This window comes from Taeniopygia guttata, chromosome 3 (assembly GCF_048771995.1).
Source record: "Taeniopygia guttata chromosome 3, bTaeGut7.mat, whole genome shotgun sequence".
Lineage (NCBI taxonomy): Eukaryota > Metazoa > Chordata > Aves > Passeriformes > Estrildidae > Taeniopygia > Taeniopygia guttata.
Window position 1 is genome coordinate 55,344,192 of NC_133027.1, and position 13,210 is coordinate 55,357,401.

Genomic DNA, 13,210 nt, shown 5'->3' on the forward strand with positions numbered 1-13,210 from the left:
ACCCACAAGGCGATACTTTCATACCACCCAAATCTGATACGTTTTCATTATGGTATCAGAATAACCGTATTTGGTATTACCTATTTGTGTATTTAAACTAACTCTGGAATAATGTACTTCAAATGCTTTATAATTAAGGTACTATATTGTATAGGCTAAAAAGTTTCAAAAAATCATAATTATAAAATTATCAACAATTTCAACATGCACAAGATGTATTTTTAAAGTTTTTAAAGTTTTGATGTCAGTGGGAACAGCTAAACTAAAATCTCTCTGAACTATAGGAAAAACTAACACTACAATTGCCACAGGATTTTTGTATTTTAAGGAGTGTGTGAAGAGTGTTATGCTGAAACTTATGCCTTGACATCACTGATGGATATGGCAGAAGCCAATTACCTAAAGGAGATAGGGAACTGTGGGTTATATACACTGGGGTAGACTGGCAGTAGCCACTTGGACAGTAGCTGCATAAGAAGCAGTTTATCAGTTTTTCACATTTGTTTCATCCTTTGGGGTTTATTGGGTTGGGCAGGTTGTGCATGTTCTAGCTAAAGACAGCTAGTTAGGACAAAGTGTTCAGTGCTTATCATTTTTCAGAAGAGAAATATCCTGAAAATTCTGTGAAACCAAACAAAAAACCAGTACAAACCTCTAAATGTGTCATGTCAGTAACCCACAAACTGTGAAATCTACACTGAGTTGCTATCTATTGATATTCTCAATTAAAAAATGTATATATCCCCTCTGCTATATCCCCACTTTTTCACTAAAAATTATGATCCTATTAATAAAGCATTTCAGATGTATGTTTGCTTACATCATTAGGAGTCTTCTCCTGTTTCTCATGCTTTTCCCGGTCATATGCCATCTTTTTCAGAAGTTTCTTCATAGCTTTGTCCTTTTTCTCCTTTTTCGGGTTTTCAGCATTTTGTTTTCTCACTTGGTTAACAATAAACTTTGGAATCTAGATAAATATAGACTAAGCATGAATAACTACATAATTTTCTTACCAAAATTTTCTTAGTGGTCAGATTATCAGGTAGAACTCAAAAACGGTGTTTCTTTCCAGTAATAACTGTAGATTCAAATAGTATAAAACTGTGAATCAGTTTTAAAACCACTCAATTTATGATAAAATATTCTATTCTGTAACTGCTTAGGGGAAGAGATGTGGAATCATACGGCGTTTTTGCTTTTGTCAGTCAAAAATGTTCACTTGACACTTAGTATGCAAAATTGAGCTAATTTCTTTTCCTCACATGCAACAAAGGTCAAAATTGTTTCAAGTTGATGATGGACAACACACCTCCAACTTGTCCAGTTTTTCCAAGCTAGAGCTTTTCTTAAGACCATGACACAACTTCATGTTTTATTAAAACATGTTTTATGTAATATTAAGTTAGGCCCAAAAGGGCAATGAGTTCAAACACTGTGTTTCCTGCTAATACCTCTAAGCCAAAAAGAATTGCCCACAGCAATATATACTGATAGACCAAATATACATATTCCCCAATGACTTATTTTTGAGTTCACCTGTGGTACATACAATATTAAAACTCTGACCACCAGAGCTTAACATCAGATGTAATACTTTTGTTTTACTCCCATAAGAGCTACCCATGACCAAGAACTCAGCTGGATCCATTCGATCCTTTTCTAAATCATGGATATAACTTCAAATGACTTCTCTATTCAGATACCCTGTTGTTAAATTTATCATCCTCCACCCCCGCCTAAAAACACACTTACTGTCCAGAGAAGTTTTTGGTACTGAATCATAAAGCGCATGACATTTGCTGTCCCAGCTGCCATAACAAACTCGCTTTGTTCAATAGTCTTTGAGCCAAACCCATGAAATGTGAAAAGGTTTGGGGCCATCACCATCGCAACATTCTTCAACGTCATCTTATTTTTGTCTCGGTGATCAATTACCCTTTGGAGGAATTCAAGCAGTACCTGAAATAAGAGCAGGATTTTCAGCTCACCTCTCTATGTGAATTGTGAAGCATGTGCAGAGTTGCAAATGAACATATGAGTGAAGCACGATGTTGCATTTTTTTTGAAAAAGCTCTTAACTCCTAATAAAACCACATTAAAAGCAATCAATAATAGAAGTGTGACTATATTTATCCACAGAACAGTAATGCAAGTTTTGTTTCCTTCAAGTAATGAAGTAAAACATTCTTGTTGTTTTTGTGGGTAGCATTTTCAAAAGCATTCATGTGACTTTGAGGCCCTGCACAGTAAGGTTTGTTTCAAAACCTTTGTTACGTAGGTGTATAAGCAGCATCCCACAGATTCTTGCGAAGACATTGCTGTTGGCATTTATTAAACTGAAAGTGAACACAATAGTGCCAGCTGTCATGATTATGGAAACATGGTGTGGCTAATTCTGTAAGGTAAGCAATTCACGAGTAAAGCACTGCATTGTGAATGACAGGTAGCCAGTGAGAAAATGGTAATTTTCAATTAATTCGGTTCCAGGTATTTGTAGCTCAGCCTTCTTGACTGCCTCCACACAATAACCAACTCAAAAAGAAAGTCTTGTTTGAACAGTAAGACCTAGTAGGATTTTTGCCTGTAATAGATGATGCTCTGCATTCTACACAAATCCTGCATTCATTCTTGATTGTAACAGCTCTAACAGTAAGCATATTCTTAAAAAAACCCAAAACATTAATAGTTTTTCTACAAAAGGACAAGCACAAATTGGAAGAATCCAGGTAACATGCTACAAATAGCAACAGGAAGTGTAAATGTCTAGTTTATTGAGAGCACAGAGAAAAGTGAGGCATAAAAATGAAGAGCTAAACCCACTTCATAAAAGGAAACTCACATTCATCGTATTCTAACATCGTTTATTTTTTGCACTGGAAATAATGACGGATGCAAAAAAAAGGGAGCAAAACTTCTGAGAGAAAAGGGAGATTACTATTACAATCCTGGAAAAATGTCAAGTCACATTCTTTAAAGTCATTTGGGAGGAATTAGGGCCCTAAGTTGGTTTTTTTTTTCTCCCAAAGTTATGTGAAATATGGGGGAATAAAAAGAATCAGTAGTTTCAGCATTAACTTTGAACTGAAATAAAAAGACAACAGCATGCATTACAGTAGATTGATAGAAACAGAGAAAACATTTATGCAGGAAAACAGTATTAACAATTCTAACCTTCAGGGTGTCTCTGTTTGCTTCAGGTAGAAGGATAACCAAAAGATTCAAAGCTTGCAGTTGCTGTTTCCTCGTTGGGAGATCTGCCAATAAAGCACACAGACCACAGTATTTTGAAATTGTTATTTGTACTCTTCAAAAAGCACAATTTCTAAGTTGAATTTTTTTGCGAAATGCTGAATGCATACACATGGCTAATTATCATAGCATGACAAAGGACTGGCAGATCCTGGTTTTCTGATACTCATTTCCAAATGTTCTTTTAGGATTCAGCTGGTGTGTGACTCAGCAGTCTTTTGGCAACGTTTTCTAGATGCCTTGTGATTCCTTCTTAATTTTGCTATGATACAAGAAGGAATAGCTAACTGTTCTTCCCTTTCTGAGCCTGTGCCCCAGCACACCAAAGGGTATATTCAACACTGCTTTCACAGTTTCTCTGGTTGCCTTCACAGTCGCACGATCTCCCAAGTCACCCACACAGAATGAATACCACATGTAACTGAGTAAGGGAGGTCTCCAGTGACACAACCAACAGCAGCTGCAATGGCAAACCAGAAGGGATAAAATCAAGAGCAGAGAAGCTTAACATGTATCTACAGCAGAGAGTGTTGTACCAAATGAGGCAAGCTATAATTAAAGAAAAGCAACGTTGCTTCTGCCTTTTACCAATTGCTCAGTGGTGCATCATTCACCAAAGCCGCACAATGAATTCATCCCTACACTCCTCCATCTCCTAGAAGAGCTCCTACATTCTGGCACTGCAGAAAGCCCCACATTTGTCACTTCTGATAAACTTCCTCCTGTCATGCTTTAGAGTACATGCCCTGGCAAGTCTTCTCAGAAGATTCCCAATGAATCAGGCCATGCATAAAACAAGTGAAGAAGGAGATACCTGCACAACATAGTTTTATCACATGATTTCAAAATTCAACAGGGCTGTTCTCATGCATCCTGCTGAGATTCCAACTGCTATTTCCAATACACTTCATCCAAATCAATTCAGGATATACCACCAAACAAAAATAAAAGTTCATTGATGAAATAAAAAAAAAAACCTTGCTGACTACCTTCTACCATACCAAAAATTAAGGATCTGAATAAATGAGTGGCAAATTGTATAGCCATTGAAAACATCAAGTAGTGAGTAATGTTATCTACCTGCTTTAGAAAGACACACATTAAAAGTGAGGCTTAAGTTTAGTTTCAAAACAACATATGTCACAATATTCAAAAAAGCAATGAGAATCAATCTCTTCCTAGGAACATAAGCAAAAATACAATTCCAAAACAATTAAAATTCATTACTTAAATGAAGAGTTTCTGTCTGCTTACCTAAGTAACAACTGAATTTCAGTTGCTTACATTACTTAAATTAGCAAATTAAATTGTTCAATTTATGTTCATTAAATATTTAATTCTAACCACACTACTTAGTCACAGTATCATGAAAAATACTGATTACCGTCACAAAGATGGTCCTTTTTCTCTACCATCTAATCTTATTGCACGCAATCAACATGACAAACTATTTAAACAACGGGAGTCTATGAACTGCTGTGTCTGTTTTGAAGCAAGTCCTTTGGTTCAATACAGAAAGTGGTTTGGATCCTGGCACCTGAGTACTTCTGGGTAAGTAAAACCACATAAGCCTTCAGACAGCTCAGGAGCACAAGCAGAAACCCGCCTGGCTCCAATCACTATCCAGTAAATGGAACAACCTTGTGGAGCTCCTTGCTGCCAGCACCATCTGAAAGTGTTCTGGCCAGTTTTAACTTGACACTCAGTACTGCAAAATCAACAACACTGTGTAGCAGGCCAAAGCACCAGCCCCCTACTCCAACTAACCTGACAGCATTGAAAGGCAGCTCAGACCTGGGAGACTTGACACAGAAGTCAAGAATTTTTAAGAATATTTGTCAGTCTGTCTGTCCATGTGAATTCCCTGATCCTGCATTTAGCTCAGTCGGTTGAAGCATGGTGCTAATAATGCCAAGGTTGATGGTTTAATCCCCATATGGACCATTCTCTATGAAAGCTCCTCTTAGAAATGAGCCATTGCTCTGCCTGCAGGCAAGGGAAATAGAACTTGCAGTCCTGTGTTGACTGGGGAGTTAATGTATGTGGGTTCTCACTCTGGATTCATTATCACAAACCCACTCTCTTCTGTTACAGCTGGTATGTTTGCTGTATTGTAACCAGTTGGCAAAGAGGGCATTTTCACAAGAACTTACTGATCTCAAGGGACCACAGACTACCAGCAGTTCAGACTATTCTGCTCTAACTTCTCCTCTTATAAATGGATAAAAGACCCTAAACAGTATAAATTATCATCTGTTGTATTTCCTGAAGAGCTGCTTATCTTTGTTATGGCTTTCTTTTGAAGCAAACACTACTTGTAAACTGATACTGTAATATACATTTTCTGTGTAACCCTTGTATACCCCTTAACTACTATCAGAAACATTAAGAAGTGAAAATGTGCTTTCATAGTATGTGTAAGCTATTAAAATAGCTGTTACATGAAATATGTTATTTGCACAGTAGCAAAATTATGCCCATCTTTTCCCAGGAGAACTCATATTGTTGCTATTCAACTTGCTTCTCAGCAAAGAGGCACTTCTTTGCACGGGTATCAATTCTTTCAGCAGAGACAGAAAGGACACTACTCACTCTGCACATCTTGGAAAGCTTTGAGATATTCTACAGTGAGGAGTGGCTGAGGCAGTTCACGGATGAAGAGTTTTAAAAGACTTGCTGCATCATGTTGCTTCACATTTTCCCAGTTGAAAGTCCCTTCATAAAATTTTGCTTCCAGTTCTTGGCAAAGACCCTGAAATGCAATGGATACAGAGAGCACCAGTAATATTTGGCTGCTGAAGTCACACGTTATACACACAGCAATACTTTCCACACTTTGAAAAGGGAGGAAGGACATCTGAAATATCGCTTAACTCCAATTGCTGCTGGTCTTTTGCTACAAAACAGATAAATGCGGGATCAGAAGTACTGCAAGCAAACACACATTAACAGGCAGCAGTCAGATCATACGGGAAAAAATCCCATGGGCCTAAGCAAGAGCCATATGGAATAAATACACAGTAAGAAACAGGTATCATACTCAAGCACGTAAGGGTCATGACTTCCCCTCCGCCCAAATTTTAAGACTGATACACAAAGCAATTCTGAAACTGCTACCCAAGGGTGGTGCTGCAGTGCATGCATGGCCATTTTCATAAACAAATAAGGCAATTATGAGTGTTGACACACAGCTTCTTATCAAAATATACACTAAGGTGAGGCTGGTTCTCTCTTTAAAATACAGGGAATGATTTGTGTAACTGAATAGCTGAATGTCTTGCCATCTACAGGGAAATTCCATGTTGCTGGGCACATACAGCTTTGCCTAGCACGGGGTGTCAAACATGCCCTGTGTGGAAGCAGACTGTCCTGCAAATCAAATAGGAACACACTGCAAAGACCAAGTCTTTCCTAGTCTTAGTCTATTGCTAAGTATCAGTCCTGATCTCACACCCACTTCATTTATTTTTTCTAGTCTGGCAGAGTGAAAAGTAACCTCAGTATAGGGACAGGGACACTGAGGTACAGGTCTCTCACAGGTCCCTCCCTCTTCTAGCTCAGTTATTCTGGACAGAAAAGGAGGACAGAGACACTGGCTTGTTTTGTAAAATATGTGCTGTGGTGTGGAAAAATACAGCCATAATTATTTATCTGGACAAGAGGGGAAGAGGGGTAAATTGAACAGAGAACATTACATACATTTTTAAGACACCCTTCTCATTAAATTTAACTTTGTCCAAGTCGAAAATGGATCTACTTACAAAGAAAATGTGGACACTTAGTTTGATATAAAAGTTGGATATTCTCAACTGTTCTCCAGAGAGATCTTCTGTCTCCACTGACTATATTGGAGGTTCAAATGTGCAACAGTCATAATTCAGATGTCTAAAGTTAAGTGGGTATGATTCCTGATCATCAAAAATAGCAAGCTTTAGAAACAGATGGAAATTCTCCCTCTGAGACTCATCACCTTCTCCATCCACATTCAGACCAAATCACTGCAGTAAGTGCAGGATTAAACATATAGATACAATTATTTTATATGAGAGGCAAAGGCAGAAGTTTCAACTATGTGTCCCAGTGCTCCAATGCCTACATTTTAAAGTAAATATATTTGGCTATGGGGTATATCCAATGCGCTTTAAAAATAACCTTAAAATCTATAGAATATAATAGCAAAGTATTTTTCTGTGTCTTTCTATAAAACTATACAATGAGGAAAATATTTTTTTTCTGTTTAAGAAAATTAAGGGAAAATTTCAGTCCTCTAGGATGATAAATTCTTTGCTTTAAAAGAAAATTTCTATTAGAATAACTAAAGGAACTTATTTGCTAACAAAACTATTGCTTAATTTAAATAAGTAGTTTATGCAAATAGAGAGGTTAAAAATAAATGAAAGCCAAATAGTGAATGATCCACTGTCTGGGAAATTTTATTAAGTTAATAAAATCAAAGAACAAACAAATAAACAAAATCACTAAGAAATCACTCCAGTTTGCAGAACTGATGTAAAGTGAAAAATAAAGAATGGAGGAAAATTGAAAAAAAAAAAATTTGTATCTTAGTTACTGGTAAATAAACCCAATTTCCACAATATTCCCTTCTTTTAGTTGTTTCTAATGAACCAGCAGCTGGACCAAGTTCTACACAACAGAGGCTGGCAGACATCTTTGGACAGCTGAATCCACTTAAATGGTCCTTTCTGTTTAGAATTTAAGGCCAGTTCAGACCATCTTTTTAACACATTGAGCCTTGGCATGAATCACACAGTGTATTTAGCTCCCTGCATTAAGGCAAATACTGGGGAAGAGTCTGCATATAACTGGCACTCGCCCTGCGAAGTGTCGCTGTGCACAGACGTGCCTAACAAGATTGCGCTCGGCGAGCCGAGCACTTATATTGCTGTTCATAAAAATAAATGTGAGAGGTTCTTCAGTGCACGCTGCCTGCCTTGCCCTGTAACGCAGGTTAAGTCTAGCTATTAAAAAAGGCTCACAATGCCAGGGAAAAGCTTCCTCCCGGGATAGAAAGACTGTGTATGAACTGTTCAGATTATTAAACCGGTTCAGGGAAAAAAGCAAAAGTCTGGAAATATCATACCAAGAATTAATAAGATTTTGGCACAACTGAATTTGAAATGTAGCTTTGACTCTCCTTCCAACTTAAACTCCAGTCTTTCCCCAAAACTACACTGAGTAAAAGCATCATTTCTCTGGCCAACATAATTCAGTTTTCCTTGTAAAGTGATTTTGCTTTCGGTTTTTAAAGATTTTAATAACAATGGGATGATAAAATGTAATTTGTATGAAAAAATAAATTCAGCAACCACACATATATTTTGGGGGATATTAATAACCTGTGCAATGTTTTACCTTTACTCGTGTCGCAACTCCTGGTATTCTAAGAAGTCCCTCTGTTTCCAGAGTTGTCTCTTCTATCTGGGCAATTAGCTGTCAAACACAAACCAAATTGGCATGAGCAAAAATGCCAATTAAAAATTACTGGCAGAGAGTTCTGATATACTGAAGCCTTTATGCTTCTATCTCTCTCTCTGTGCATATGCATTTGTGTACACAGATTTGTAACAAGCAGAGGTTCTAACACAGTTTGCAAATGCATTACAGTTCTTGTAGAAGAAAACTTCAAGTGGTTCTTACACTTTTTTATGAGTGCTATTAAGGAAGTTTGTTTATTTTATTAAAAAAAAAAAAAAAAAAAGAAACCTGTATGGTTTTCACCTCCTTCAAGCCTCCTCCGAAGACTGAAGAATTCTTTTCAAATATTACTGTGGCTTCCAAATTATATCCCAATCACTACCCTTGTTAAAATGTCTCCAAATCAAAATAAATCAAAATAATTAAGGTAACATTCTCATGACTACTCTAGGACTTTACAAGCAGAGAACTAAGGACTTCTAGGCTTTCAAGAAGCCTCTGATTTGCAAATTCTGACATTCTCCTAGCAGACTCAGAAGTTTGCAGCCCTTCACACGGATAAATTTGCAGAAATTCCAGAAAAGTATTTAAAACTTGTATCATATTTTTCCCTAAATAATATGCCTAGAAATATTTACTGAAGGATGGATTTAAGAGTATTTAAAACAAATCTGTAAATGTCAAAAGCTGATGACGTAATTTCAGCACAAATAGTTCCCACAATGTTTAACTAGGGCAGTGCCTTTGTTACATGCCTTCCTGCACCAGTGCTTCAGTAAGAAAAATTATGCAACGGTTTTTTCCAGTTACAGAAATTAAAGGGAGTTTACCTACCACTGCATTTATGTAACAGATAAGTGTCATAATAAAGATTGGACAGCAAACCCCACAAATCTAGAGAACAGCACTAGAAGTGTCACCCTAGTGCATTTTCCCTGGTTAAAAAAAAAAAAAAAAAAAGTGCTAACTGGCCTCATTCAACCCATCCTGTACCTAGCTTACACCAAATCAGTGAGTGCCTGCCACTCACATCTACTGGGCACAAAGATGCTGTGGGCAGTGTGTGACCTGCCATCCTCACCACTTTTGGGGAAGGCAAGGTCTGGTGGCCACTACTCCTTCACGAACATCCACTCCCCTCAGCAAACAGCAAGAGGTAGCCTCTGGCCACCACCATTTCTCCTGCCTGTGAGAAATCCCCTCTCCATCTCTATCAGGGCTGCTTTGTATGGCTTTATTAGCAGGCCAGAGACTGGAATTACTGTCAGCAGAAACTTCTGATGACAACACATGAATTGCTATTAATCAGATTTTCCAGTTGCAAAACCCCTGACTAAATTATGTATTAAATTTTAAATTTAAATTCCTCAGTGAAATAAAAAATAGATGTATTTTTATTTTTAATTACACAGCCTTCCTGTTAGCTTGCTTTGTTTCTTTTCAGTGATAAACAAGATATCTTTAAAAGAATGAATAAAAGTGCTTTCTTACACTTTATGTAAATCTCCCATTTTTGGAAAGCACATGCTGCTGAGAACAAGCAGAAGAAATGGGAAACTTTATTTTCATATTCTTATTTGAAGTAAAACTGTATTCCAGTTGATGTCTGCACTTTCCAAAACAAATAACATCTATAAGATATTAATGTTTATGTAGAATTTTTGATGTTGCTAGGATAGCAGAGTGATCAATCACTGTTTGCAATTTGATTTCTCAGTTTATAAATAGTATCTTTTCCAGAAATGTGTTTTTATGATTCTGAGAAAGCAATTTCTGGCATGAATGACACAGTAGTAGTTTTCAGACTGGGATGCAAAACTACTTTGAGATTTCTGTTTCTCAAAAAGTAACAAGCACCTCTACAAACAGATTGAAATGATGATGATAGAGCACTGAGTTTCTGTCAGTGTTAGGACAGGTCCACACACAGTGGTTTATTTTCTTCTCATGAAATGAGATGTGCTATGCGTGGGCAGCAAATCAAGAGTCTCCATCTTCTTTCCAATTACCTACCCCATTACCATGACACAATATGGGCAAAGGCATATCCCTTTGTACTGAAGCAACAAGTCTTCTGGAAAAGCACCTGCCTTGTGAGTTTATTTCTTGAATTCAAAAAAGGACTGATGCAATGCAAAATATCACATTTACAGAATTGGTAAGTAAAGTTGCAATTAAAAGTTACAATAACTTGGATGGATTAGAGTATTATACTGAAAACAACTACAGGAAGCCAATAAATCCAGGAATAAATGCTGTTTTTGCCATTTTGCATGTATGTAAGAAGTTAACTTCTTAATGCCTATTTACCTTCTGAAAAATCAGTGGGATTTTGGTTCCTGGGACCTTCTTCTGATCCTGTTCCAGTAAAAGCGACAGTGGGACACCAAACAAGCCGGAGTCTGAAAAATAAAGCAAAAGAAACTGAGATATTAGCCACATCTTTTACAGTACATGAGATACTGGCATAAAACCACATTTCTGAAGCAGTAAGTCTATTCAATGCATTCAGAGCTATTGACCTTTCGTTTAAAGTGTTTTAATGTCTTTGCCAATCAAGTTATTACACAAAACATTCTGGCTAAAAGGATTCATCATCTCTTCCTCGGGAGTTCTCTGTTTTGACTTCAAATTGCCATCCACATATTCTGCAGCAGAGTAAAGCAAACTGTTTAAATGAACCATCAGCCTAGTTCTGGTTTGTTGAATGGATGTGATGATGACCCTGCAATGCAGATCCTCACCACTCAATGCAAGTTATTATAGTTGAGATGGAAATAGCATGAGTAAAATATCCAGAACTCACTAAAATGAGACAAATACAATTATCACCCAGAGCTGCTCTAAACACTTCTCTCTACAAGAGTTTGGAAGTAACAGCTTTTCAACTCCTGTGCTTTTGAATTATACACCACTAGCAGACTAGCAAGACAACTAACTCACTAAAGGTCCATTTCTAAAACCAGCAAAAGTACAGTTAATTCTTGGTTAAAAATAACATTTATAATAGGGCGAAAGCAATACAAACTTGTTTTTGAAAAGGAATTCAGTTGTTGTTAATTTAGCCCTGATGACAAACTAACCTTAGTCTTCATGAAAATGGGACTTACATGCGTTATGGCCCAGTTGAATAGAAGTGAATAACCATTTAAAGAGAGCTATGCTAATAATGACCAATCCAAAGTTTGTCAAGACAAAACTTCTCTGTCAGAAGTATTGATAATTGCTGTACGTGCAAGTTTTCTGGAGCAACATATAACAATATAAGTAGTCAAAATCTGCTGCTTGGTATGATGTCATGCCAATATTGAACACAGAACAGATGCAATTGCTAAAAAACTGTCAGCCCTTGAGAAAATATGATATACATCAAAGAAAGATCAATTTCAGTGCCAAACCAGAAGTTCTTGTATTTTTTGTCAGAATACAAAGTCTATCTATAAAATACAAGGGATTCATACCTACAGGCAATATCCATACCCCATAGCTTTATTATGTTTAAGTCCTTATTAAATAATAAAAGTTTCCATTGAAATGTAGTTGAAGAAACAAACTCCAGGAGGTCAATAAAAAAGCAGCACTGGGCACAGCACAGCATTCCCCAGAAGAATGATGTTTTCATCATCTTTACACACTCAAGCACAAAGGAGAAAATGAATAGACCCACCACTGTACGAATCAATTGGCCAAACACTTAAGGGGTGAAGAGGTAAGGGTCAGACAGAGCAGCAAGGCACTGAAGGCAGTACATTGCAAAAGCAGATTAGCTTAGCAGAAAAGCTGATGTCATTGTCCACTTCCTACACATTGCCATGAGTCTAGCCTATCTTTTTTTACCTTTCAAAGAAGTTTGTAATCAATTCAACATTTTATGAATGCCTGCCATTCAGATAATAATGCTGAGAGTGAAATTCAATTAACAATTAATTTTGTAAGAGGAAGCAGTTATAAGTAAGACCCAAAATACAAGAGAAGGAAGTGCTTTATCTCTGTTTATTAGTGACAGCACAAGTACTTCTGCAAGAAAAAAAATACATTCAAGGCCTCGTTGATGTTCCTGTGTATGCCTTTTTTATTAAAAAAGCTGTTTGCTACTACTGTAAAGTGAAGAACATATTCTGAAGAATCTATTGTACCTTGCTGTGTATCTATGCTCTCTGTTGCTTTCAATTATTTAAAGTGAGCTATTGCACTGTCACATTCACTGAACCTTGACAACAGTTTTTTGGCCAAAGCAGGCTTGTGATTAAGTGGTAACATATCTCAAGCTCTTGTAAAGCATTTAGTAGAAGCCAAAAATAGAAAAACCAAACAAAGCACTGAAAACCTCTAGCATCAAGAAACTGGTTTCCAAGCTTTCTATGCTCCCAAGAAAAGCACTGTGATTACACATATGCTCCCATGGCTTGCAGAAGAAAGTGACATGGTGCAGCTGCGTTACCTCCTCTGCAACAGTTTAGATCTTCACTTTATATGGTGCCATTCATCATAACAACTGCATAATAGCCTAAGAAAATACTGACTG

The 13,210-nt window shown here is 37.0% G+C and overlaps 1 protein-coding gene across 4 annotated transcripts in view; it reads right to left on the reverse strand.

The window, feature by feature from the left end:
• The window catches only part of ARHGAP18 (Rho GTPase activating protein 18), a 91,918-nt gene that overhangs the window by 10,953 nt on the left and 67,755 nt on the right, over positions 1-13,210 (reverse strand). For all 4 annotated transcript variants that reach the window (XM_030267890.4, XM_030267889.4, XM_072926880.1 and 1 more), the window contains exons 7-12: positions 10,996-11,087; positions 8,623-8,700; positions 5,842-6,001; positions 3,172-3,254; positions 1,753-1,959; positions 821-967 (exon numbers count right to left, since the gene is read on the reverse strand). In XM_030267890.4, coding sequence (XP_030123750.4) covers positions 821-967; positions 1,753-1,959; positions 3,172-3,254; positions 5,842-6,001; positions 8,623-8,700; positions 10,996-11,087 — 767 coding nt within the window. The remainder of the gene's footprint in view (positions 1-820; positions 968-1,752; positions 1,960-3,171; positions 3,255-5,841; positions 6,002-8,622; positions 8,701-10,995; positions 11,088-13,210) is intronic.